This window comes from Cricetulus griseus, chromosome 3 (genome assembly GCF_003668045.3).
Source record: "Cricetulus griseus strain 17A/GY chromosome 3, alternate assembly CriGri-PICRH-1.0, whole genome shotgun sequence".
Lineage (NCBI taxonomy): Eukaryota > Metazoa > Chordata > Mammalia > Rodentia > Cricetidae > Cricetulus > Cricetulus griseus.
In genome coordinates this window covers 167161201-167189112 of record NC_048596.1, presented here as the reverse complement: position 1 = coordinate 167189112, position 27912 = coordinate 167161201, and the positions used below count along the sequence as shown (strand labels likewise).

General features: G+C 42.8%; 1 protein-coding gene across 6 annotated transcripts in view; it reads right to left on the bottom strand.

The window, feature by feature from the left end:
* Nucleotides 1-27912, bottom strand: part of Fto (FTO alpha-ketoglutarate dependent dioxygenase) — a 359300-nt gene that overhangs the window by 160425 nt on the left and 170963 nt on the right. The window contains exon 10 of one of the 6 annotated variants that reach the window (XM_027405592.2): nucleotides 24412-24450. The exons of the other annotated variants lie outside the window; for them this stretch is intronic. Within the exon in view, the coding sequence (XP_027261393.1) occupies nucleotides 24427-24450 (24 nt within the window). The 3' untranslated portion in view covers nucleotides 24412-24426. Of the gene's footprint in view, nucleotides 1-24411; nucleotides 24451-27912 lie in introns of those variants that run through there. 6 annotated transcript variants of the gene reach the window in all.

The following is a 27912-nucleotide window of genomic DNA, read 5'->3' as shown; positions in this document are numbered from 1 at the left end:
AAATCCAGCAACCCTCAACCACCTTATTTTTCTTAAGATTCCCAAAGTGAAAACTCTGGCCCATTATAATGAAGTGGCTATTGACAATGGGATTTTTAAAACTCCAGACAATCTAGGGACAGTGCCATGAGCAGTTGCCACATCTGTCCTTGGAAAAGATCTACTCAATCAAATGTAGACCCATCTGTGAACAGCACAATCTATGGAGACCTGGGATGCCTCACATGGACACACTGAATGCAGGGTGCGCAGAGATGGACAGGCGCACACACTCTCACACAGTTCTGTGATATAACTCTTTGGTTTGCTGTTGTTTTGATTGTGACAAGGTCTAAGCACCGTATCCTAGTGCTGAGTGTAGATATGTACCACATACCCAGTTAGCCATGTGACAGAATTCTCTAGCAGGGCTTCGGTACCTGCTACTTGGCAGTTTATGCAGATTTTACTTATTAAAGTGTTACTAGGAGGCATGAAAAGAACAATCATGTCCTATAGTTGCTAGGCGAGTCTTATCAGAAAGGGGTTGATAACAGGAACTATCAGTTATTGAACATTCACCAACTGCCACATCCAGTCCTGATCACTTCTCACACATTCCCAGTTTAAATCCCTAGGACGATTCGGTGAAATAATACAGCAAAATGCTTTTATTTTAATCATCACCACAATTTACACATAAGAATCCAAGACACAGGACATGGTTTAGCGAGTGACGGCATATGATGCACAGGCTTACTGATCTGAATTGAGAAGTTCCATCCCCAGATCCATATAAACGTGGGAGGAAGGAACATACTCCACCAAGAGGCCTTCTGACCCCCACATGCTCATACTGCTCATAACTATCAATAATAATAAATGGTTATAAAACAAAAGCATTATGTAACAGCTCAAAATACACAGCTGGGCAGACTGATGCATAACATGACAGCCCATTAAACCCTCCCAACTATCTGTGTCGGTCGGTAGCATGAGCAAACTTATTCTGCACATGGTGACACCCAGGTTCAGGGTGTTGACACTGGCCCTGGAGCCAGAGCAGGAGTGGAAATGGTAAGGAAGACCATGTGGAGTGACGCTAGGCTTCAGGAAGTGCCCGGCCGCAGTGACAGCCTGTGCCAGTGGGAGCAAGGGCTGTCTCCCTGACTGCTGGGAGTCTTACTTGCACACAGATCTAGTTCCCTTTCCTTTTGTTGTAAGAAACTACCCTGAAGAATGCAACTTAAAGGAGACAAGGTTATGTGGCTCACAACACCAGGCTACAGGACAGTGCTGCAGGCAGGAACTTGCAGTAGCTGGTCACATTCAGTCAAGAGCAGAAATGACTGAGGACACTTTTGTTACTTAGTTCAGGGCCCTGCCCTTGAAATGGTGCTGCCCACACTCAGGGTGGGTTCTTCCTACTTCAGTTAACCCAGTTAAGAAAACTCCATCACAGGCATGTCCACATGCAACCTGACCAAGGTAATCCTCACTGGGAGGCTTTTCCCAGGAGATCCCACACTGTGCCACACTGGGTTAAAAGTGACCACTACAAACACCACTTCTTAAGGGAGAAAGGGAAGAGCCTCAGGTCTGCAAATAACTACTCTAGATTGCTACTTGAAAGGCTAAAAGTAATTAAAAATAACTTAGGGGGTTTTCATCTTTTCTCACATTTTTAAACATCATACATGAAAGAGATACACGTATCATTAGAAATACTAACTTCTACATACTGCTGTTATCTGAAAGGCTATAATCAACTCCTCAAGATTGGGAGCTGGTTATGGTGGTGCAGGACTAGGGAGGTAGAAGTGGGAGGATCTTGAGTTTAAGGCAATTCTGGGCTACATGCTGAAATCCTATCTCAAGCTCCACCTTGAGATAGGTGCTTGTGTGGTACACGCTAAGGCCAGGATTCCAGCCAAGCACCACATGTACACACACACTTCTCTCTCTCTCTCTCTCTCTCTCTCTCTCACACACACACACACACACACACACACAGAGAGAGAGAGAGAGGGGGGGGAGGGAGGGAGGGAGAGAGAGAGGGAGGAAAGGAAGGAGAGACGGAGGGAGGGAGGCCTTCCACTTGGCAGCTGCAATTCTGTTCATAAGTTTAGCATCACCAGCCACAGCCCTCATAGGACCAAATGTGCAGCTGAAGCAGCAAAAATGCAGTTTCCTTCTGGCAGGAAAGAGCATCCAGTCTTCACACAGCACTTTGTGTGGAGCATCCGTCACGTATTAGGATTTGTGTCTGAAGTTTTTGGGGAACATGATTTTCAGCTCCAGACGTCTCACAAATTTATAAAAGAAAACTATCATTACACTGCACTCATTTTCTTCAACAGTCCCAACTGTGATTTGGAATGAAATAAACAATTATGGGAATACAGAGAGGGGCTCGGAACATGAATGGATCCTGGGTGCCTTCATCACAATTGTGCAGCAATAGGAACTTGTCTGGGAGCCTGGCTTTGCCCTTTGGCTCATCTTTTAATGCAACCTACCCAGGGTGACCTGAGGTACAACTTAAGGAAAAGCAAAAATCTTCTTAAATATTCCAACCTAGATTGTTAAGTCCCTTTAAAAGCTATACCCCTTATTATAGCACCTTGCTAACCAGACAAGGACAGCATAGAATTTAACCCCAGTTTTAGGGAGCTCCTGGAGTTTGCACACACTTGCTTTGAGAGCCCCCAAGGACAACAAAAGGCACATTTCTGCCTGGATGTATATAGTGAGAGCCCCACGCTGCTGGCGTGTATTCCCACTGCACTCTAACTTGCCACACTGAGAACAGTTTCATGCTTTGATAAGCAGGTATTATTGGCTCATCTTTGGGAGATAATTGCCTCTCCTGTCTTGTTTGGTAGTGATACACTCCATACCCAAAGATGAAACCAGTGTGCAGAAGCATCAGCGGGCGCAGCCCTTTCATGCTAAACTTGTCTCCATGAGACTGAGCAGGAACAGTTTCAATTTGGGGTCTGGACAATGGGTATTCTGAAAGGATTAGAAAAATGGGCAACAACTGAGCCTCCTCCTCCCTCCTGTGTTCGAGTTCACCACCTGCTGCGGTATTTTTGTTTCAGGAACAAAGAGGCCTTCATGTTTGAGGCTCATATTTAATGTTTGCTGAACTGGCCCCCTGAGCTTTGGTTAACTCTTAAGGAGAAAAAAGAAATATCTCTTGCCTGACAAACAAACAAATACACCAAACTCCTTTCCTGGTTGGCCTCCACAAATCAATACATGGGTCTCTGTGGGCACATGTGCATCTGCCCAGAGACTGGAGGATACTCTATTTATATTTAATAAAGTATTATCAGTCAATAAGAGCTGCATGACATTCGCGATTTCATGGTCCACTACAGTAACAGGTGCTGTGGTGAACAGGAGTGTAAAGTGCTCAAGAGAAAGGGGATCACTTCAGAGACATTAAGCGGCTTTAAACACTGACAGCAGAAAGGGAAAATTTTTAAGCAATTTGGTTGGGTCAGTAAAAAGTAACAGAGGTCAAAGGAACAAAATGGTACCCAAAAATTCTGCCCATTGATAAATGATCCTACTGTTTTGTGGTTGGATGCACAAGGCAAAGGCTAAACAAGTGTTGTGTGGAAACAGAAATATGCCCCCTTTGTGGGTCTTTTACAATAAGTTACTTCAGCTTGGTGAACGCTTGGGGCCCCCATTCTCCCTGTGTCCGTGGCTGGGGTATACATTAATGAAAACAAAAAGGTCCATTTTCATTGTAACCATGAAGAAGGGTTAAGCATTTGACCTTCAAGTATGGTGTGCTTGTGCTCAGTGGAAAGGTTCTTGACAATATAAACAAGAATTACTGCTGTTAGAGAAAGGGGACACAATTAAAGACAATCTTAGAGGCTTGTTGTACAGCTGTTCAAGTTTCGGCTCTGTCTGACCTCTAAGGATGCTACATGCTTAAGGGAGACGATTTAAGATATTTTAGTGAGTCCCCCACCATTCACCATTTCCAGCCTTCCACCAGAAAGACCTATCTTTAAGCACAAAGCATTTTCCACTAATGAGATTTTGTGCCACGGTGTTTCCCCTTGACAACATTCGCCTTTCCAATCTGTCCTCCACTTGTATTTGATCATCCCGAGGAGTAGCTAAAGGCTGGCTCCAAGAGTCTCCTGGCAAGAAGTGGAGATCCTTCACTTTAGAAACTTTCCCCCCTTGTTCTGTTTTTAAGCCCGAAAAGCAAAATGCTATCATAACTTACTTTCTAGGAAAAGGTATTACTGAAAAAGAGTTTTATCTTGCTCCACAACAATTTATCAGAAAGGCAGTTTTCTTTGTTGTCACTTATTTCCAGTTTACAGATGAGAATGTGTTGAGACAGTTCCATCACAGATGGAAACAGGCAAACAATTAACAAAAATATGGGAGTATATTTCTCTGAGATACCAGAGAAAACAGAAATTCTAAGGTAAAAGACTAAGTCCTTTGTCCACACTGAGGGAAACATCCCTGTCTTCCTGGAGTCAGCAAAACACTCTGAAATTCTTCCACAAATAAGAGAGGGCCTGGGAAGTGGCCTTGGGAAGGTGTTGTCCCCACTGCAGCAGGACAATGCTGATGGTTGAGGCACTGATGCTGAGGCTTTAAAGCACAAAGGCTTTAAAGAGGCAGTGCAGGGCGGTAGGCTCTGGATTGGAGGGGGCTATGCTTCCTGCTTTGGGGGAAGATAGGATGTTGCTCTGGGGTGAGGCACTGGCAGGGAACACAGGCCAAGTGCAGTTTGGAGCAGGGCACTGGCAAGTTTTGTTTGTCAAACATACTTTAATCTCTAAAGTCACCAGCTTTGAAGTTGCTCCTAACAGAAAACCTACACTGTCTGCAAGATCTACAGCATCTCTAGCAGGATGGTCCATGCTCTGGGGTATTCTTCTGAGATTAGGGTCTAATCCCTGATGTTCACTGTGTCTGACTCTAAGAGCCTCATCAGAGACAAAGACATTTTCCTGACCTCTGACTCATCAAATACACCAAACTTATTTGTCAGCTCAAGTTCATTTTGCAGGGAACAAAGCTGCTGGAGATGGTTCAAACAGTGAAGTAATCCCCACCACCCTACAAATGCAGGAGTGTCCCTTTTTGAAGAGTCGGCTCCTAAGGAAGATGACAAAGATTGACTAAACATGGCTGTGTTAATCTTGGTGTGTCAAAAAACACATAGGTTTTTGGAGACAGGGTTTCTCTGTGGCTTTGGAGGCTGTCCTGGAACTAGCTCTGTAGACCAGGCTGGTCTCAAACTCACAGAGATCCACCTGCCTCTGCCTCCTGAATGCTGGGATTAAAGGCGTGTGCCACTACCACCTGGCTAATCTTGGAATTATTAAAAACACACACACACACACACACACACACACACACACACACACACACACACAATTCATTGCTTCAAATGAAAGGAGAAGCAAAAGAGATGGGGAAGAAATAGTCACCTCTGCCCACATATCCAAGGCAACTGAGCACTCAACCATCCTAAGTCACAGGGACAGAAGCCCTTGCCAAGGGCCACTTGAGGCAAGTTCACTCAAAGCAATGAGAACAACCACTGGCATTTCATCAATACTTCCTTCCTGAAGCTGTCTCCTCTTCTTGCCCTAACCACAGGTGAGCCCTGACTCTAAGGATGGCAGATGAAGCCAAGAATCTGGTTGCGAGGTTTGCCTAGGTCATGGGTCATACTTAATCCCAACACTACTTCAGAAATCTGGGCAGTTGGGGTTACAGAATGGTTCTCTTCATCTGCTAACTAATGACCCTGGGCATGCTCTATCCCATCTATGAGTCTATGAGTCTGATGAAGTCTGAGGATGGCTCATTTGCCAGGGCAAACAGAGATCATTCTTTTTTGCTAAAACAAAAGGCTAGATAAGAAAGGAATGCCTTACACCAGCTTCTAAATGAACAGGTTAACAAAAAAAGTAATCCCCGCTTCTAGGACTGAAGAACAAATGCCTTCAATGTCTCAGTCATAGCATGCTAAAGGAAGATGTTCTCTTCTCACTGAAGAATGTCAAGGCACCTGTAAGTATTAACCTAAGACCACCACACCCACGGGGGAGTGGGAGAGATGGATAGCCACCAGCCTGCAGATTATCGGAGGCTGGAGCATGACCCAGGCATCCTGGCTTCTGAGTGCACAGCCATCTGAGAGAGATCACTCCTTGAGGTTGCCTCGGGACACACGTAACTGTAAGTGAGGTTTTACTCTAAATTGCAACAATTTGATCTTTCTCCTAGTACCCCCAGCAACACTGTAATAACACCCAACATTTCCCTCTGCCTTTCTACCCTAGATATACACTTGTGAAAAAAAAAATGAAGGTAAGTTTGTCCCTTTGGGGGTCAGTTTCTTCCATGCAATTTGCAACAAAGCACACCTTGGATTTTAAGAGAGCTATCCTGTAGTTACGATATTGATTTTTCATTTTGCTCCACAAATTCTACCACAACTTTATAACTGATATACAGCATCAACAGTTTCCTTGGCCTTAGAGACCAAATTAATCACAAAATCAACAATCTGTTTTTTATGCCACAGAGTTCAATGTTCATTTTCAACATAAATTGCAAAGCCACAGCCAGAGCCTGGTGCAATTTTGGAGATGCATTGCTAAATGGCCTCCCATTTGTGATTTAATACAACAATGGTCTTGCAAATTAAAATGTTTAAAGCTTTAGGTTGGCCTCTATTTTAGTCAGCCATGGGCAACTGCATGTCCCCAGGCTCCTTTCTGCAGGAACACACCAGGGATAAAATGGGCTTCTTGGCAGGCACCTCAGGGTGACCTATAAACATCACTGGCAAGAGAACTGCTTTGAGGAGCCCTTTACCCCCACCCCGCCCCAAGCAGATCACAGAATCCTGTTGAGGTTCACCATCTCCCCATCTTATCTTCTGACGGTGCCCAGCACTCTTCCCATGCTGACCTTGACAGTGGGCTCATTCTCACTTCTCTCAGGGATTTGACACTGTTAACCCTCTGACTCCTCAGCTCACATCTACCACAACTGTGGCTGCCAGTCAGGCCATTTCACTGGCTATTTATGCTAGATACATCCCATACTTCATTGAGTGTTTTGGTTTTAGTTTTTTTTTTTTTTTTTACTTCCCTTCTCTTTCTCACTTCCTTTATTGTAGCTTCTATCTCAGTGTAGAAGACTGCCATGTGTTTTGTGTTTTCACACATCAGTTAACACAGAAGAACATGCCTGGTACATAGTAGACAATGATGCATGTCTACTGTAGACACTGTCCAAATACCCAAGTGTACACTAGGCTCTGATTGCCGAATTGGGTTCTGGACTAGAATCTTCAGTTCTTTGTTGACACTCTGCTGGCTAGTCATGTGTTCTTCAGTGTGGCACATGGAATAACCATCTATCCATCCATTCTCTACAGCTGTCATTTTCCTCGTCTCTCAAGGTTATTAGACAACTGATGATGATGCTTTTCTTATCTATAAAATACAGAACTAAATTCACCCTATGTTGTATTCCTTCCCTTGCTGCCTTTGTTATTTGTCATGGAAATTTCTTGCAATAAGTCTTCATGGCCAGTCTCTCCTCTCTGAAGCTTATCCACTGTGCTGTTATAGTTACCATTTTGACTCCAACTCCCACCACTGTCCCCCAAACAAAGGCCAATCATCTAAACATATCATTCAAGGCTGGTTCTCTTGTTTTAGGTGTCTGCTTCCCCCTTTCCCTCTCTGCTACAGCTAAGTACCAAATACACATTCTTTTCTTCCATGCCCTCCTACTCCCTCTGCTTTATCCAAAAAGGCCTCATCTCTCCTCCAGAACTCACCAAATCTTTCCCTTTGATTCACTGAGGCACAACCCAAAGGCAGTGCCTCTTTATGAAGTCTTCAAATTTTTCTGTCTAGCATATGCTCTCCGACTACTCTGTTGGATCCTATGTTTGGCATCCCACACATCATGTCTCTGCTTAGCATACACACACTCCACAATGAGATTTCTCTAATGCTTGGCACATTAAACTTAAAAAAATTTAATGACTGTCTATTGGCTTGAACTTGGGCCATATCTGGACTCTGTGTCCCTCTAGTAGATACCAGCTGAACTTGAACTACAATTTAACATGACCCTTTACTGACTTCTAGAAGAGAATGGAACAACAAGGAGATGGGAACCTAGGCACTATCCTAGGGCTTCTGGAGAAAGTCAGAAGGATAAGTTATCTTAACTTCAGCTCACACAGAAAAAAAAAAAAAAAGACACTCTTGTAGGCTCAAAAGGTTCCCACATTTCTCCCTTATGCATAAGACATGTTTATAAACACAGGAGATTATAATAAAACTCATGTGAGAGACAGAAACTCAGGGTTGGCAAGTGTTTATATTCTAATCAGGACGACAAGTCACTTCTCACTGAGAGATTCCAACTCAGACAGCATGAAGATTCTTGTACTTGTGCCAAGGGCCCTTCCCTATGCCAAAAACATCCCAGTCTTTCCAAGCTAGAGGACAAGGCTGGGCACCCACAGAAGAGTAATAAAAAATAGCTTCTGAAGAATAATTCTAAAACCAGTGTCCACAGACTGTATGGCTCTACACACTAAAGCATCCTGGTCCTTGACCTTGTCAGATGAGTCCCAACCCGGGCAGACTGAAGGCTGGATTATAGAGGTAGGCTACAGACCTTTCTGACAGGAAGCCAAGGGCCCTTCCTGGAGTGGCTGATGTTTGGCAAGGAAAAGGAAAATGTAACACCCCCCAAGAATCCTGGCTTTTCTGAATGTCAGAGTCGAGTGGCATTTGGAAGACGCTGAGCTGAGGAACATAGGAGAGCCTGGCTGATGCATTGCCAGTGCTCATTTCATAAGCCCAGACAACGGCTGCACATGCAAGGTTTCCCTGGAAGGCTGAACACTGATGACTTGTTGCTCTATAATGAATCCTGGACAATGGCTTCACTGCCTGGTCTTTGTGAAACAGGTGAATAGTATAGGGATCAAGCACGGTGAAAATTTGATGGCTGCTGTCTTACTGAAGACAACAGTATCCAACCAACATTATGGAATTGGCCCAATTCTAACAAATGGGAGGATCTACAAGGAAATCTAATGGCATTTCGAGTTGTAGTTGGTATGGATAAAAATCCCTGATTCTCTGTCAAGGAGCAGCTAATAAGATACACAAATCATTTGCCCAAAATCACATCTGCTATTCCCATGCCTCTGGAGGCACAGGATCTTCATGGAACAGGGAAATGTTCCTAAGGCCTGTCTGCCAAAGATACCCAAAGCCTCCAGATAAGCCCTGAGCTGCTAGGGCTGGCTTCCTGAGGATGACGGTAGAATCAGAGTCCGGCAACTTGATCTAGTCAGGAGGTCAAGGAAGTCATACCTGAAAAATGACAGTCTGCCTTGGTGGGAGGAGACATTTCAGGAAGAGGAAAGATACACAAAGACCATATAGCAGAGGGAGCCCAGTGCTGCCGCTGACTGGAAAAGGACTGCAGGGCAGACTCTGCAGAGTAAAGGGAGGAAGACAACACAGGAGACTGGGGATAAAGCAGTTGTGGAATCCACTGGTAAGTCTATGAGGGAGAAGCAGATCAGACCTGCAGTTAAAAACACTACCCTAACTGCTGTGTAAGGAATTCCTGAAGCCAACAGGCAAGCATGGTAACACCTGAGGTGAGAAGTAGTCCTGGACAGGCTAGCAGCAGAACAGCAGAAAGATACAATAGAGAGACTGAGGTGCAGAGACAGCTCGAGTGCTTCCACACACAACACCTGTCATGCAGAGAGATGAGCAGCAGTGCCATTTCCTGAATGAGACTAGTTTGAGTAGAATTACTAGTCATAGACTCTTTTAGGAACCTCGAAAGGAACCTGCATTTACCCATCCCCCATATATACAACTCGTTCCATGGAAAATGACCACCTATCTCTACCTGCTGCCAATGCCTTTCCTGATTTTTAGATTAACTCATAGCTCTCTGGCATCCTACCCACCCAATGCGTCCCTCTGCATGCCTTATGTTGTGACGGTATTGGCATCAGCCTTTACCACATATAAGAATTAGAAGCACAGCTTTTCCTCCTGAGCGCCTACTCTAGGCCACCCTGGGAATTAAAGAAAAACAGCAGACTGGATGCATATGCGCTGGGCTGAAGTGAGAGGGCCTTCCTGTTTATTTGCTAATTGCTTCATTTATTCATCCATTCAATCAAGTCTGCAGCTTGATTAAAATAATATCAACTGGGAGCCATGACTTAGACCAGGTAAATCGGTGTCTCTGGAGCTGGTAGCCAAGCAATATTTTGAAAAAAAGTTTCCTGGGTGATCCAAATATGCAGCCAAGATTAAGGACCCAAACAGCTAAGGAGCCTTACTTGAGGGTTTAAACAACCACACATCCTAATGTTGACTCTCACTAATACAGTGAAATAACATCCCAGAAAAGGCTGAGAAAGATTTTTAACAACCAATGTTTTTAACTCAGGGAATCTGGGCACTCAGACTAAATCAAGAAGTAGAGGCAGCAGGCCATTGAACAACGATCAAGTGCAAACACACACAGAGAAGGGACAGCCAACATACCCTGTACCACGGGCTCCTAGTTCTGTTTGGTTTTCTTTTTAAAATGTTTTTTTAATTTATTATTAATATATTTGTGTGTGTTAAGGGGTGTTGAAGGGAATGGGTCCTTGAAGCATGTTCTTAGGGACTTTGTCTTGTCCCTAGCCCTGTCTCTCAGCCTTCTAGCTGATGGGAGGTAAGCAGCCTCCTCTACCATATGCTCCTACAACTCTTTTTTGGTTTGGGCCCAAAGCAATATAGCTAGCCAACCTCTGACTGAAACCCTTAACCAAAATAAACTTTCCTCCTTTAAGCTGATTCCTCTCGAGTATCACTGTCACCATAGTGGGACATTTTACTAATGTCACAGTCCCAATTATTTGAGTCATGCTGTGCAGTTGTCTGTTTCTCTCTCTCTCTCTCTCTCTCTCTCTCTCTCTCTCTCTCTCTCTCTCTCTCTCTCTCTCTCTCTCTCTGTATGTGTGTATGTTTGTGTTTTATCATGTGTCACCCCCACCCCTGGTTTTCTGGAAACAACCTCTTACCTAGGAACAAGGAACTGGGAACTGTGTTGTACACAGTAAATGCTTCAAGCTGCACTTTTGCAGCAAAGCAGAAAAAGGCCCAGAACAGAGAATAAACAGTGTTTAAATAACCCTAATGAAGACTGACAGGGGGAGAAAGAATGACAGCAAACGAGAGGCCAAGAAGGCTCATCATATCAGAAAGCAACAACTGAAGCTCAGACCTGAAATGTGTCCAACAGTAACATAACTTTAAACAGAAAATCAGGCAACAGGCATGTTTTCTCCCATCACTCTGCACCAGTGAAAAATAGAACACCAAGCCTTAGGATTTGCAGGGGGAAGGGCAAAACTTAGCTCTACCTATAGGGCTCGAGTTGGCCCCAGTAGCATTACCAGATGTCATGCTAGCTGCACTCAGCTGGCTGACCCAGCTAATTCAGTGACAGTACGCAGAGACATCTTTCTGACACTTACCAGTCAGTGTGCATGATAGCTCCCTATTAGAATCTTGGGATCTACCCTGGTTCTTTGATCACAATAATGTAAGTACTGTATGGCTGAAGTCATTATAGCAACTAAGAGAGCAGGAACCTCAGCCTAACTACAAACCCCAGATCTGTCACTCATTAAGTGTGTGACCTGACAAATCACTCAACGGTCTGAGCCCTAACTTCTTCATCAGGAAAGCAGAAATGAGGAAAATGCAAACATTCTTACCAATAATAGATATAAAAAGTCAAAAGGTCTGATAATAGACTGTACTAGTGAAGATGCAGGAAATGGCACTGAGCCACATAAACCCTATCACACACAAATACACGCGCGCGCGCGCGCACACACACACACACACACACACACACACACACACTTCACTACAAACTCTATGGATGGCCATATGATACCCCCCTCCCCGGCCAATCTTTTGTCCTGCCTTGTTTTGGAGACAGAGTCTGTGTAGCTCTGGCTGCCTCTGGACTCACAACCTTTCTGACTCCACTCCATGACTTCTGGGGTTGCAGCCTGCGCTGCTACATGCAGCTGACCATCTCTCTTAGAATTAAAACTGCGCATCTTCTCTTTCTGCTTCCTGAATATGGATGAAAATGTGATCGGCCAGCTTCCTGTTCTTGATACCTTGATTTTCCTGATTGTTGCTATGTCTCCATGCCATAATAAACTTCATCTTCTGGAAGAGTAAGACAAAGCAACCCCTTTTTTCTTTAAGTTGCTTTTGTCTGAGAGTTTCATCTCAGTAACAGAAAAGCAGCTAATCCAGAAACTAGTGCAGGAGTGGGCTGTGGCTTCATTTATTTATGCCTTTCAACTATTTTGTGGAAGACCTTGGAATTTAGAGTTGAAAAAGTCTTTGAATGCCTCAAAGAGAGCTTAATTGGCTACTGTAGAGAAGACGGTGATGCTGAGGAAATGCATACACTGGAAACCTGCTTCATCAGGCTCACAGAGAGGAGCAAGGAGCAGCTGGGCTACAGGCCATTAGTGTGATATTTTGGTAAAGAATCTGCCTCCATTTTGCCCGTGAACTTGTGTGGGACTCTAAAAAGCAATGGACAGGGGCTAGAGACATGGCTCAGCAGTTAAGAGCACTGGGTGCTCTTCCAGAGGACCTGGGTTCAATTCACAGCACCTACATGATCTCTAAAAATGGTCAGTAACTCCAGTCTCAGGGTATCCTACACCCTCTTCTGGCCTTCACAGGCACCAAGCACACATGTAGCACACAAACATACATGCAGGCAAAACGCCCATACACATAAAATAATTTTGGATTACCTAAACAATGGCCTTAAAAAATAAACAAGGACTAATTATTTTGGGTGGGGGAAATTTCAAGACAGCATAGCACTAAATAAGCAGAATGGTTATTTTTGATTACTCTTATGCAGGTCTACTGTGAAAAAAAGAGCAACAGTGGGGAGAAAAGAAACCACATTTTTGAGAGGGAAAAGACCAATAGGAAGCTCCAATCAAGTCACATGCTGAAAGGAACTATCACTGTTAAAGAGAAGTCCCATTATAGGTACACCTCTGGCTCTGCAGTGAACAGCAGGGAAGGAAATAAGAGGTGGGGATGGCCTTCAACTAGGGAGAGTGCCTGAGGCATTGTTTGCTTCCAGAATGCAACTGTGTAGGCAAGCCTTTCACCATCTTCAGCATTCACCAGTTACAGCAACCTTGGTCCAAGTGAGCAGCCAAACTTGGAAGTATCATATATGTTGTACAAGTTTTGGAGACAAGAAAGGTGCAAGATTGAGGGAAGTCATGGTTCTTTCTCTGTGGTTTTAGAGAGCCACTAGGCAACATGTTTCAGAGTTAGAGTCCCTGCAAACAGGCCATTTGATGAAGCTCTGAAAGGGAACCCTGGGTTGCAGTACAGACCCCAAATGATAGAGCTGTCAGTCAAGAGGTAATCTACCAAGGAGAGCTGAATAGAGGAACAGAACCTAAGGGAGATGTACATAGCAGACAGCAAAGGGAAGAGCTGGGCCACCTGAGCCCTTTGAAATTCAAGCCCTAAGATATCTGACATGGAGCTACAGGACTTGGTGTTTTCCCTACTGGGTTTTGGTCTTGCTTTGGCCCAATCTCTCATCATTATGCCCCCATCCCTGCCTTTTGGAATGGGAATGTATATTCTGTGCCATTGTATGTTGGAAGTAGGTAATTTTCTTTTTACTTTACAGAGGTTACAGTTAAGAGACTCTGGACTTTTAAAATGCGGTGAGACTATGAAAGGCTATGGGGACTTTTGAAGTTGAGCTAAATGCATTTGGCATCATGAGATGGCTTTGAGCCTATGGGAACCAGAGGTGGAATGTGCTGGCTTGAATGAGAAATGTCCCCATAAGTTCATGTATTTGAATATTTGGTCCCTTTGGGAGATGTTAAGAAACTTTTAAAATAAAGAGGCTTTCTGGAGGAAGTCACAGGGTGAGAAATGGGGACAAGATTTGAGGGTTTATAAAGCCAGTTCCTGTTCTGTCCCTGCTGCTTGTATGTGGAAGAAAATTCGATCAGCCAGCTTCCTGTTCCTGCCAGCATGTTCCTGCTACCTGACTGTTGCCATGCCTTTCCCACCAAGATGGACTCTGTCTGAAACAATATGCCCAAAGAAACCCTTTCTTCCTTAAAAACTACAATAAAAATAGATGTGTTTTAATCTAATAATTCTACTTCTAGGTGTTGCTATTATTTCAAATGCTACAAATATTATACAGAAAAAGATTCATTACTACATTATTTGTGAATGTGGCAAACTGAAGATAATAGAAGACTAACCAAATAAATTATGAAACCACATGATGAGATACATGTCATAATTTAAAGAACATACAAAACTGCAACATAATGTTATGTGGGGACAGAAATGATGGCTTGGTGTCTAAGAGCACACACTGCTCTTGCAGAGGACCTGAGTTCACTTCCCAGACAAATGCCAGATGGCTCTCAGTGACTTATAATTCTAGCTCCAGAGGACTCTAACACCTTCTTCTCAGCTCTGTGGGCACCAGCACTCATGTGAATATTCCCTGACACATACCCTTACTCATGCACATAATTTAAAATAAGTCTTTTTCAAAAAAGATACAATGTGTTACAAAATCAAAACTGTATATAAAAATTTTTAAGCATGCAAAACATCTCTAAAAAGGTCTAGAAAAAACTAGAAATAGTGCTAGCCTCTGAGGGAGGGAAATGGGTGTTAGGGGAACCAAGGGAGAGTGAATGCCACTCTTCACTACAGACATTTTCATCCCAATGAATTCAGCTCATCGGAAAGTCCCAGCTCAGAGTCCTGGGACACAGGGTAGCCACACCAAGAACTCACCTTACCAGCCAGAGAAGAAAATGGCTCCACCAGCATATTGGGGGTTCAGGGTACACTGAACCAATGTCACTTCTACACTAACAGGGTAGTGGAATGTTTCAGAGGAACAGCTTCTTGGCTATACTTGGCTATACTTTGCTACAGCACACAGGAGAAGGCAGCTAACAGCACAGAAAGGGCCCAGCTGCTGGGAGATGGGGGCTGCTGTACAATGTGGAACTGCCACTGGGAAATGCACGCTCCACACCCACTATGGTCTGGCGCTGTGTTCCCAGACAAGTCTTTCTGCCCTGCTGAGCTTCTCTTTTCACTAAAGGAAGAGGTCAGATGATCTTCACGAGTTGCTCATCAGAGCACGGTACCCAGGCATGAATGTCACCTGGAGTGACATTAGTAAGATCAGAACACAGAGGAAATGACACTGGTAGGCCTTGGAAGAAACTAAACAATACCAAACATCTTTGTTACCTGTTCCTGGGGAACAGGAAAAATAAAAGGATATCAGAGGAGAGGAATTTTCTGAAAAGCATGAACCCCATTTATTTTCCAGAGAATTACCCTGTAGGGTAACTCATAAGGGTCCTGATAAAATGAAACCGTAGCACTATAATGTCATTCCTGTCTTATTATCGAAGGAGAAAGGGTCTGTTTAATTAACCCCAGACCTTACAGTCCCAAAGACAATCAAAGTAAGGGCCATCTTCAGATGCTCATGGCTGAATAGGCTGAGACTTAATGATAACTCAAGAATCGACACCTTGTGCCTTAGAAGGAACAACAGCAGCTCAGAGAGGGACAAAGTGAAGCAGAACAAAGGTCCATAGGCAATGAGAGGGACTAGAAGGAGCTGGCAGCCATTTCCATTATGGACACCACCTCAGTCTTTCACGCAGTGTCACTAACGTGCCAGAGTGCAATGGCAAACACAGGGCAGCACAGAGCTCAGTCCCAAACAGGAGCTGCCAGCCAAAGGGGGTGACAGTGTGAGAAAGAGCCCATTCTGTTCTATTTATTACCATGCCTGCTATCCTGAACTAAATCGAGGAACTCATGCATGGCCTTTAGCGATATTTCAAATTTTTTTCTATGCAGTACTGAGTCTTCAAGACTGTCACCAGGACAAGACACAGAGGAGATGCCATTTCCTTCACCACAATCCCAACAGTGAAGGGTCATGCTCCCACATACAGGAGAAAACCTCTAAGTGGCTCACACATGGGAAGATGTGCCTCTGGTCAAGGTTTAAAATTACTATTCTGGCATTTAGTTAATGGAAGGGAAATAAAAAGAAACTTGGTAAGAAAAACTATCCATTTGTAATTCATATTCCAACAATGCAGAGTGCTTGTTAGCTGTGTTTAGGGTGCAGACTGATTGTGAAATTGGGACAAATAATGTGATGTGACTTGTTTTCCAGGCAAAACCTTTGCAAACACAAGATAAACCAGTTTTCATTTTATTCCTAGTTGCACATACTTGGATGGCACTCTGCTCCAGATGACTTTGACAGTCATTAGGGACGAGAGGGTTGTACTTCACAAAAAATGCATCAGGACAAAAGGGTCCATACTAATCTTTCTCATCTTATCTGTAGCTACCTGACTCACACAAAACAAACTCCATGAAGTCTAATCAAGTCTGCAAGCATAAAATGTTTTCCTGCCTACTGCATCTCTGCTCTTGCCATCTTTGACTATCTCCCACCCGTCTCCATCTATCAAAATCCTTCGTTTTCCCACAGGCCTGTGTCAGACTCTGCCTTTCTCCTTTGATTTTCCTCCCACTGAATTACTTACTGCCTTGTGCCTTATCAGTCTGGGAGACCTAAGTCCCCGCTCTTTGTACAACTTCCCTTATCTGGACGACACGAAGCAGAAGTATGATTAAATGACCAGATGAAGACAGAACATTTCTCTTCTGATGTCACAATATTAAAATAGATTTAAAAGAAAATTATTGTCCAATTTTCAGATTATCACTCATATAAATATCTGAGTAGCATGGAATTATAAAAAGTAAGTATAGAAGGGTAGCTTCTAAATCTTCAGATTTGAAATATTGAAACTAAGTGCTAACATGTTGCCCATTTTATGAGAAGCTTCTTTTCAATTTCTAGTTTGTCTTCAGACCAATCAATAAGAAAGGTCAAGTTCCTTCGGCACTCATATTAGCACCCAAAAATGTAATCAAGGTTATTCCAATCTAGCCAGAAAATTCTGGTTAATCATCACAGCTAATAGAGTCAGATTCATTCTCTCATTAAAGAAAAAGGAAGCTAGTAAGAACAATCCTAAAAGCCCCACAAGGCACTCTGTGCAACTTCACGTAGACAGTCTGTTTATCCGGTCTCTTGCTGAGGATGAAGGGGCTATAGATGGTATACTCAAAATAACATCACAAGACCTGGGCATAAGCGGCAGACACACTCATTTTTTTTCCTCCTTCCTCCTCAACAAAGTGGCTGGGGGGTGACTACCTCCAGAGGCATTTCCTTCAAACCCTTTGTAAAGTTTGGATCCCCGACTTCACCTAAGAAGCCAGGTCCATTTCCGGTGCTCAGACAGCACAGTAGTTCTGTGGCTCATAAAATTATGGCCCAACTTTCCCCTTTGTTCCGGCAAAAGACTTCCTCTGAGAAAGCAGCAATCCTTTAAAGCCTCCCGGTGCAAAGGTCTCTCCTGGCGTGTTCCCCATCCCCATCCCCCAGAGGAAAAGCTCAGGCACATCACAAGGCATGTCTCGGTTCCAAGCTGCACCGGGCTCAAGGCTCCTGGTGAGGAAAGAAAACTGGTCATTTGAACATCCTTTCCTGGGATCTGTCTGAAGTGTAGACAAGCAGCAAAGATGAATATTAATATGCCTTCCATCATCAAAAGCTATTGCATACCCAAAGGATGATAAATATTTTAATCAGTTTTCAGCTTGTCTGGCGGAAGTCGGTTTATTCCTCGGGGATTTTCCTAGTTCTATGCCCAAAACCTGTCCAGTGCATGCCGCTTTCTCTGTATTTTGAAATTAACCACAACAAAGTTCAAGCTTTGCTACAGAAGTCCTTTAATTTTGACGTGATCCTACTCTATTCCATTTTTTTAGGAGAAGGGAACTCTGAGACTGAGCGATGCCAACAAAGGAGACAAAGCACCTTCTTCAGGTGTAGCAACACAATGATTTGAGGACACTAAGGCCTATTCTCTCATTAAAAAAAAAAAAAAAAATCCCCATATTTACACAAGTCCATTGTCAGTGATTTCTCAATCTGCTTAGCTAGAAATGCCAAAGACATGCAACCTGCCTTTGGGCTTTTAAACTGAAGAGGAGGAGGAAAAAGCTGCAGCTGCTGCAGATGTCCGCCAGTGTTGTGAGGAAGGTCTAAGTAGGGATCCAACTCAAAAACATCCCTTTTAATTAGGAAGTAATTTTTCAGAAACGTACTGGAGGCCAGGCCTCCTCACACGATGGGAAGAACCGGAGCACTGACCTCACATCTAGGTCTTCCTTCTTTAAGTGCATGGTAAGCACTACTGTGTGCCAGCCAGGGTCCCAGAGCTGGGATCACCACAGCAAAGCTGACAGCTTCTCTTCTGGCCAGCCCAGTGGGGGAGGGGCACCTGGATCCAGCTGAGGCAGACAGTAAAGGAATTCACAATCTCATGGTGAGGTGCTGTGGAGCACACAGAGAGGGCAAAGCCCCCTACTAGCAGAGTAAACTCAGAGAGACTCTCCAAGGACAACAAAAGACAATGTGGAGTAAAGGAATGAGAAAAGCAAAGCAAAAAAAGAATATTCCAGAAACCAAAACAAACACAAAGATACAGGCAGAAGGGTGGGTCCCGCAGCTCCAAAAGCAAGGCTCGAAAGGAAGATGGATTTCTGAGTGTAGGCTGAATGACTGGATAGTACCAGTTATTGATGTTGGGAGACTAGTCAGCCATTATAGGAATCAAGATTTGAGGTATGCTTAATTTGAAGCATTGCTACAGGTTGGCACCAATCTATCCCAACTTTTAGACAGGTACCCAGGATATGACTCTTTCAACGCCAAGGAAATATTGATTTATTATAGGCATCAGCATATTGTCCTGTTCCCATTCTTTACGAAGCTCTCTGATGTTGCAGTGATTCTCAACCTGTCTAATGCTTCAACTCTTTAATACAGTTCCTCAGGTTGTAGTGACCCAACCATAAAATCATCTCATTGCTACTTCATAACTGAAATTCTGCTACTGTTATGAATTGTAATGTAAACATTTTTTGGAGATAGAGGTTATGACCCACAGGTTAAGAATTGCTGGTTTATCAATTGATACATGGGACCTCCTGAAACTGAGAAGCTTCTGTAAGGCAAAGGAGACAGTCAGCAAGACAAAACAGCAGCCCACAGACTGGGAAAAGATAGTCACCAACCCCACATCTGACAGAGGGCTGATCTCCAAAATATACAAAGAACTCAAGAAGCTAGTCTCCAGAACACCAAATAATCCAATTAAAAGGTGGGGTACAGAAATTAATAGACAGTTCTCAATAGAGGAATCTAAAATGGCTGAAAGACCCATAAGAAAGTGTTCAACATCCTTAGCCATCGGGGAAATGCAAATCAAAACAACTCTGAGATACCATCTTACTCCTGTCAGAATGGCCAAAATCAAAAACACCAATGACAGTTTATGCTGGAGAGGATGTAGAGAAAGGGGATCACTCCTCCACTGCTTGTGGGAGTGCCAAATCGTACAGCCACTTTGGAAATCTGTATGGCGACTCCTCAGGAAAATGGGAATCAGTCTACCACAAGATTCAGCAATTCCATTCTTAGCACATTTATTCATACAACAAGGACATCTGTTCAACTATGTTCATAGCAGCACTATTTGTAATAGCCAGATACTGGAAGCAGCCTAAATGTCGCTCAACTGAAGAATGGATAGAGAAAATGTGGTACATTTACACAATGGAGTACTACTCAGCAGAAAAAAAAAAAAAAAAGCAATATAATCTTGAAATTCGCAGGAAAATGGATGGAACTCGAAGAAACCATTCTGAGCGAGGTAACCCAACCACAAAAAGACAAAAATGGTATGTACTCACTCATATGTGTATTTTAGACATAGAGTAAAGGATTATCAGCCTACAATCCACACTGCCAGAGAAGCTCTTGGTCTCCAGACTGATAGCTGGGATACCAGCATGGGACTGATCCAGACCCCAGGAAATCTATGGGACCTCCTGTAGTAATTCAGTACTTATTCCTAGCATAGGTGGAGACCATTCCACACAGAGGGATACTCCCTGAGCCAAGACACACGGGGGTGGGCCTAGGCCCTATCCCAAAGGACACGATAGACTCTGATGACCCCCTATGGAAGGCCTCACCCTCCAGGGGGAACAGAAAGGGTGTGTGATAGGTAGGGTTTTAGTTGGGGAGGGGGTTGTAGGGGAGGAGGGGAGGGAGAGGGAACTGGGATTGACATGTAAAACAATCTTGTTTCTAATTCAAATAAAAAAAGAATTGCTGGTTTAGGGCATCAAATAAAATACAAACTTCTTCATTCCCCCAAACATCTGCTAACATCTTATGATCATAGGCATTTCATAATTCTTCACCTAAATTAATAATGCTTAAAAGGTACAGGACTATGCACTATCAAGAAATCAGCAGCTTCAAGTCGTACAACCAAAGTAGATACATCTAAACACAGGTCTTACTTCACTTCCAATGCTGACCTGATAACCCAATTTTTTTTATTAGAGAGCTAAGTTTGTCAGTCAATCAAAACCAAACAGGAGATCATCTGTCTGTGCCTTTGATACACACTGAGGAAATGTTTACAAGTGAGATGGTCACAGGTGGTCCCAGATGAGGTTGAGCTCATAGAAAGGAAATGCAAGGTCAATTATACGGCACCTGTTAGGAGAAGATGGAATTAAAAGTATCACTGACCATCGACTCCAGAGGCACTTTTAAGAATACAAAAAAACAATATATCACAATCGCTTTCTGAAAAATACAGGTTGTTTTTCAGATGTCAAGGTGGAAGAACAAGATCATGGTTATGACACCCTTGATGTATGGAAGCGGGGATGTCATGTGTTCCCATAGTTCTCAGAGAAGTTAGGTTTTTAGAAATTTGAGCACATTTCTCCATAGGGACACTTCTGCAAAGTATGACAAGAGTCCCAGTCTGACCCCACAAGTGTTTAACACTCAGTGGGTGGGAGCATTAATCGAGTTAGCATTGTGCTCCAAACTGCTCTGGGACAGAACTGGGGTGGGGTAGAACCTCAATCAAATACCTCTAAGCAAGGGTGTCATACTAACCTCTAGAATCCCTACCTCGGATGCAACGTGTAGTCTACAAGCTCTCTCGGGAGATGAATATAACCATGTTCTTCAGAAGGGAAGGATTTTAGGGACCACTCATTAGCTAACTTGGGGGTTAAAACAGCAAAAATCTGGATAATATTCCAAATAAGTGGCACAGATCCTGGCAAAGGTTGCTTCCCTTGCAAAACTATGGGCTTGTCTTTTTATGTATGTATTTATTTATACATTACTTCATTCTCTACACTGATTCCTCTAAGATATGGAAAAGGGTTTTTTGTTTTTTGTTTTTGTTTTTTCCAATGAGGTGAATGATAGACTAGAGAGAAACTTAGTACTCCACCAAGCCATCTAAAAAAGGACTTGGGGGAAGGGTGGGGGAGAAGGTTTATATTAGCCTTTGTCTTTCTTGGGAAAATGGAAATTCCTGACACACCAGTCTGGCATCCAGGTTTCTGAATTCACACATGCATGTTATGGCCTGCTTGTCAAAGTAACCAAAAATAAATTCCAACAGCTGAGGCTACCACAGTTCCCCCAGGAAAAGTGGTAGGGCTTTTACACCCTTTACACAGATTTGAATTTCACAGTAGTTAAAAACATTTCAAACAGGAGAATTCACCTGCGCTTTTTGTTGTTTTTGTTTTACAAACAGAATGTATAAAAATCGTATGTATATGCCATGGATTCGTGAACTTAATGAAGGTAAACAAAATTTGTCTAATGCTCCAGTGTCGAGACTACAACAGAAACCCTGACTAATTATCCCAGGTTTTCTTTCTACACACTAACTGGAGAGATGGCACACTTTCCTTGGGCATGTCCTAGCTCCTGTCACATTTGCTCTCCATTTTCACTGTTTTGGGTCTTGTTCCTGTTGTGTTTGGGAACAGAGGCAGCAGCTGCGGCCTCTGAGCATCCTGGCACATCCTAGCACAGGGCACTAGAAGGCTTTGCTCATACTGCTCACGCAAGGGTTAAGAACAGAAAGTCTACCACTGGCCAGCTCTGATGTTCCTGGAGATATTGTCACTGGATGTATCCTCAGTAGAATTCTATTCAACACCTCTGTCTTTAAGTACAAAGCTGCAGGCTGTAGCAGCTTTAAGAAACATAAGTACCCCTTTTTTCTGCACACAGTATCTGTGTGTGAAATTCTCTAAAGGGGTTTAAGTATTTACCCTGAACACTATCAGCCGCTTTCTAAATTTTTCCTTATCCAGTTGCAAAACACTTCAAAGAGAATCACAAACACAGGCTTTTGTGCTTCCCATGCACACTCTGTTTGGGAGGCTTAAGTGTGAATTCTCTTGGAATTGTAATTTTTTCCCCCCAAAAGGACAGGATACACATACTTTAAAAAAAAATCATTATTAAGTTTATAGCAACAAAGGGGAGGTATTCTAAGAGAAACTAAAATAAATCTATCAAGAAAACCCCAAAACATGTTAGAAAGTGTTCAATGCTAAATTATACATAAAATTCCCTCCCTCCCTCAAGATATTTTGCTTTTAGAGCAACACAGCTATGGGAAATTGGCATTAAGGGGTGGGTGCAAAGAACCAAACTTCAGAGAATGTCTTGAGGATCACCAAAATGCAAGCCAAGGATTGTAGCTTTTGTGGCTGGAAAAAACTTGTTTCTTTTTTCCCAATTTCCAAACAAAGGCCCTAAAATACTGTGTTCCAGAATTTGAATTATTGGGTGCTTGTAACTGTTTAACCTGCTTCCAATCTGGGCTTATCTTGAGCCACTCAGCAATGTCCCAGTCAAACGAGGGAGAGGGGAATTTAAATCTTAATTGAAAACCACCAGACATTTCATACCAGATCTTAAATTACTGTAATATACTCTGCTCCTAAATTAGAAATCCTGGCCCTAAGGTTGGAGAGATGGCTCAGTGGTTAAGAGTTTATGGGGCTCTTGCAGAGGATCCAAGTTCAATTCCCAGCACCCACGCCGGTTGGCTCACACCTCTACATCAGCTCCTGGAGACCTGATACCTCTGACCTCCAAAGTACCTGCACTAAGTCACATATCCATGTATAGACAATACACACAGTTAAAAATAAATATAAAACTGAAAATAAAAATGCTGAAAAATGGAAGACAAGATTATGTTAGCACATATAATTTAGTATTCACAGGAATACTTATGGGGAGAGGTAAATATATACATATATAACATCAATATACATACTATATCTAGGTGATTTCACCATTAATATGAACCCCAAATATTTATTTGTCATTATATCGTTCATGTCCCTTACGATCTTTAATTTAAAAATTTAAAATGAATTTACTTGAGTGGTTATCTAAATGCCATTGTATTTGATATGTATTTCAGTACATAGGAAGCAGCCTTGTTCTATGTTCACTTACAAAGAACTTTATCCACAGCTGTAGTGACAGCTTCATTAACCTCACCCAAAACAAATAAACAAAACTGCTCTTCAGCTCCCTCATTCCCTGCAACTATGGGAGCCACAAACAGGGGACCAGTCCCTGCAGCAGCAGGCTGCCTCCAGAACAAGGTTCCCTGATGATTTATGCAGACCACAATGACAAGCAGAGAGGCATGACTCACCTCAGAATTAAACCATTATAAATAACTTGTCAGGGACGCCTTTACATGCGGAAGAACATTTCTCTCTTAAAACTTTAACAACAAGAACCTGGTTATGTTATGAAATGAAACACCCACTCATTTTCCACATCTCTCTGCTCTCCTGAGCCAAATTTTAACATAAATGGGCAAATTAAATGTAGCCTATTGCTTACCTAACATAATTATATGTTGCATTTTACACTGATTCAAAACGGATACATTAAAATAATCCAGCCTTGGCTCCCACCCACTACAGTCAGCAAAGGTTATTAAGGCCAATGGCCATGCACGGTGCCTGCTACTGTAGCACCAGGGACTGTTGGGACAGGAAATGGCTCAGAACACAGAGGATGAGCAGGAGCCACTTTCTCCCCCACAAGGAAAAGCAACAACGACAGAATGCATGAAGAAATCCCCGCAGTGCATGAATCATCAGCTTTTCTCAGAGTGCTTCCTCGGGATGCTCGTCTGGTATCATTCCACTGGATTGTATGTACCAAGTGGAGGCTTTTAAGGTCAAAAGGAAATGAATAAATGTCATCAATTTAGAGGATTTCACACACAGCATTCTTTTCAGTCTCACCATGAATTTGATAGTGTTAAAACATTTTTATAGGTAAAATAAATGTCAGTTTTGCAAAGAGTGATACCAGCCCCTGGGAGACAAATGGCCTATCCACTGGATCTCAGGCCACAGCATGACTTCGTTGCCTCACAGGAGACCTCAGCTTTTCATACTCCTCTTTAGCTGGCAAGAAAAGCTTGCACGGTTTCTTTCAAATGATAACTCTCCTATCCCGAGGAGTCTCCTCATAATATGATAATCTTGGATGAGAGGTAGTGGGTTGGTTGAAAAAAAATGAAATACAAATCTGTGACTAGTGCTCAGTGTTAGAAGACTTCTGGAGTGGAGAGTAAGAAGGCAAGAAAGGCTTGACCGTGCTGCAAAGGGTCAGGCTGCTCCCGGCTCAATGCTCAGCAAATTCACAAAGCAATAATCTGGGGAGATGTGATGTTTTATCAGAATGTCATTCAAATATAAGGTTTAACATTTACATCGCAAGAGCAAGCATGGGGTAAAACTGTCCTCCAGGAAAGAATAGCAGGACAAACAGTGCGCCAGAGTGTGCCTGCTGGGACAGGGAGTGGGCAGCAGAGGCCAGGGGAGTTTATGTATAGCTGACTAAACTTTCTGGATATGTGGCTGGTTATAACATGTGCAGTAATTACTACTAATGGAAGAAGAGCTATTTCAAAATTCATTTTCCATTCTCCTCTAGGCTTCCTACCCCTCCCAACCACATGAGAAAAAGGTCAGAAAGACAGAGAGAAATGATGACACTCGCCTCTCCCTGGTACAAGGGCCATCAAAGGCTGCTTTACTCATCAAAAAGGGGGGAAAGCACTGCATGCAGGGCCCAAGGTTGTAGGTCTTATTTTTTTCATTGAAAAAGATGGATCACGCCGGGCGTTGGTGGCACACGCCTTTAATCCCAGCACTAAGGAGGCAGAGGCAGGCGGATCTCTGTGAGTTCCAGACCAGCCTTGTCTACAAGAGCTAGTTCCAGGACAGCCTCCAAAGCCACAGAAAAACCCTGTCTCGAAAAACAAAAACAAAAAGATGGAACATACACTATAGTACAGACAAAATGCATTGATCAAAGACATCTTTCCACAACACTTGCATGACTTTATAACTGTTTTTTTTAACAGAAAGATAATAAAGAATCGCTTGTCTGAAATCATAATTTGGAGTAATATATTCTCTAGAAGAAAAGTCTGAACATTCAGAAATGCCCTTTCGATTAGCTTAATGCCACAGAATCTAAATGTGTACCAAACACTGCACTTTTGATGTGAAATTGCTGTTGAATTTGTGAACCCACAACTGATTTCCTGTGTTACAGAATCTTGGAGATTACAGTTAACTTGAAGCAACAGGGATAATTCTTGGTAGTTAATGGGACATTCATATGTATTTTCCTGAAAGGCAGCATCTTGGGACCTCCAACTGGCAGCTCAACATTGCCCCCTACTGCTTACAAGTTTAAAAAAAGCCGGAGAAGGGCTGACAGCCAGACTCCCACCGGCCAATACCTATTTCACCCTCATACCCAAATACCACATGTCACTGCACTAGAGCCAGCTAGCCAGGGACTCTTTCTAAGATTATTCTCTGCTGTGTCTTCCAATAGCAAAAACAACTTATCACAAGCTTATTAGAAATCATTTTTAAAGGCCCAAAGCACAATGCTTTTTATCTTGGCCCAAACCCTCACTCTGATGATAATGATCCAACTATGGTATTCGGGAGAGACACTGAACCATTGATTTTTTTTTTTTTTTTTCAGAGAAAGAACTGTGCTCTGGAAAATTACCTGGTTTGCTACTCCTTTTAGTATTTTTTTTTTCCTGGTAGAATACAATGAATAGAAGATAATTCCTTTAACTAATGTGCCAATACTACCACGTGTGTATACATACATAGGAGACACTGTCATACATCTACACACATATCTACCAAATGTGTGTATACATACATAGGAGACACTGGCATACATCAACACACATATCTCCCAAATGTGTGTATACACATAGGAGACACTGGCATGCATCTACACACATATCTACCAAATGTGTGTATACACTTAGGAGACACTGGCATGTATCTACACTCATATCTACCAAATGTGTGTATACACATATGGAGACACTGGCATGCATCTACACTCATATCTTTTCAATAAATTAATAATGAACATCACTGGTATGATCAGAATACTAAAAATTTCACTTGAGGGAAAAATACCCCTAAATGAAAGCAATAAAAACTTTTTAAAAATTATTTTATAAAATTACTGAGTTCTTTTCTTATTTGTTTCTAAATCTAACTTTACAACTTGATTAAATTACAATTTCAAAGTCAGGCTGATGTCTAAGAATTAGGCCTCGGCAAACAGGATTCTAAGTACATATGTAAAATGGTCAATATCTGGATTTCTGTGCATATCCTAACAGCATTTTCTCCCCAAGCTTGAACAGAGCTAGCCAGGCAGAGAAGGACTCTTCACCTCCAATCTGACAACACAATGCTCTGTTTTGTACTAACTTGGGGCTTTGGGGAAATCTATCTTTGAGTCTGTTAATACGTTAAGAGGGTAATCGTGTTGCTTTCCCAGACACTGATCCTTGCAAAGGATCTCAGAGATTAGAGATACACATTCTGATCATATTTGTAACTTGCTATTTTCATTATTATAAAATAGGGATTAGATACTATGTTAACATCTTTATCAAAACAACAACACTAAATTGATAGGCCAAATGAATTCCTTTGGAAGTGACAGATAGGTTTCAATGTGGGCTATTTCTATGGCATCATAGGTGTATATTTATCCCTCAACTCATCAAGCTGTATACATATGCTTGTTTAACTTGCTGTATGCCAACCATAGGTTCATAAAGCTGTCTAAAAACATTATGTGTGGGTACTGGCGATCACTGTGCACCCTGCAGATGAGCTCACTGCTCTCAGCACACTCCAAATCTGTGAAGTGGCACTCTCCAGAGGTCATCAGGCTTTTATCGCCTTTCCTCTACATTCCAAATTCAAGTGTTTGGAGGCAGATCAGTGAGCGGACAAAGGGCAAGAAGCCTAGAGCAAGCCTTCTAGAGTTCAAATCCCAGCTCTCCCACCTACTAGCTGGTGACCTTGGGAAAGTTATGTAAGGCCTTTGAGCTCCTATCTCCTCATATGTAAAAGTGAGCCAAAAGCCAAACCTATCCCACAGGGTCATCATGAACATTAAGTGGCAGCAATCTTTAGGACTCTTAAAACTGCAATGTAAGAATTTAGTGTTGTTATTGTTATTCAAGTTGAGGCTTACCAAGTGGCTTCCATTTGCCATCTAGCTGATGTTCATGTTCTGCATACCATAAATGCCCCGATTTCTGATTTTGTTTTCACACTTACAAAACCTAATGTTCTTCCCAGATAGCCCACCCCATCCTCTCTTCTCCACATGGGCCTC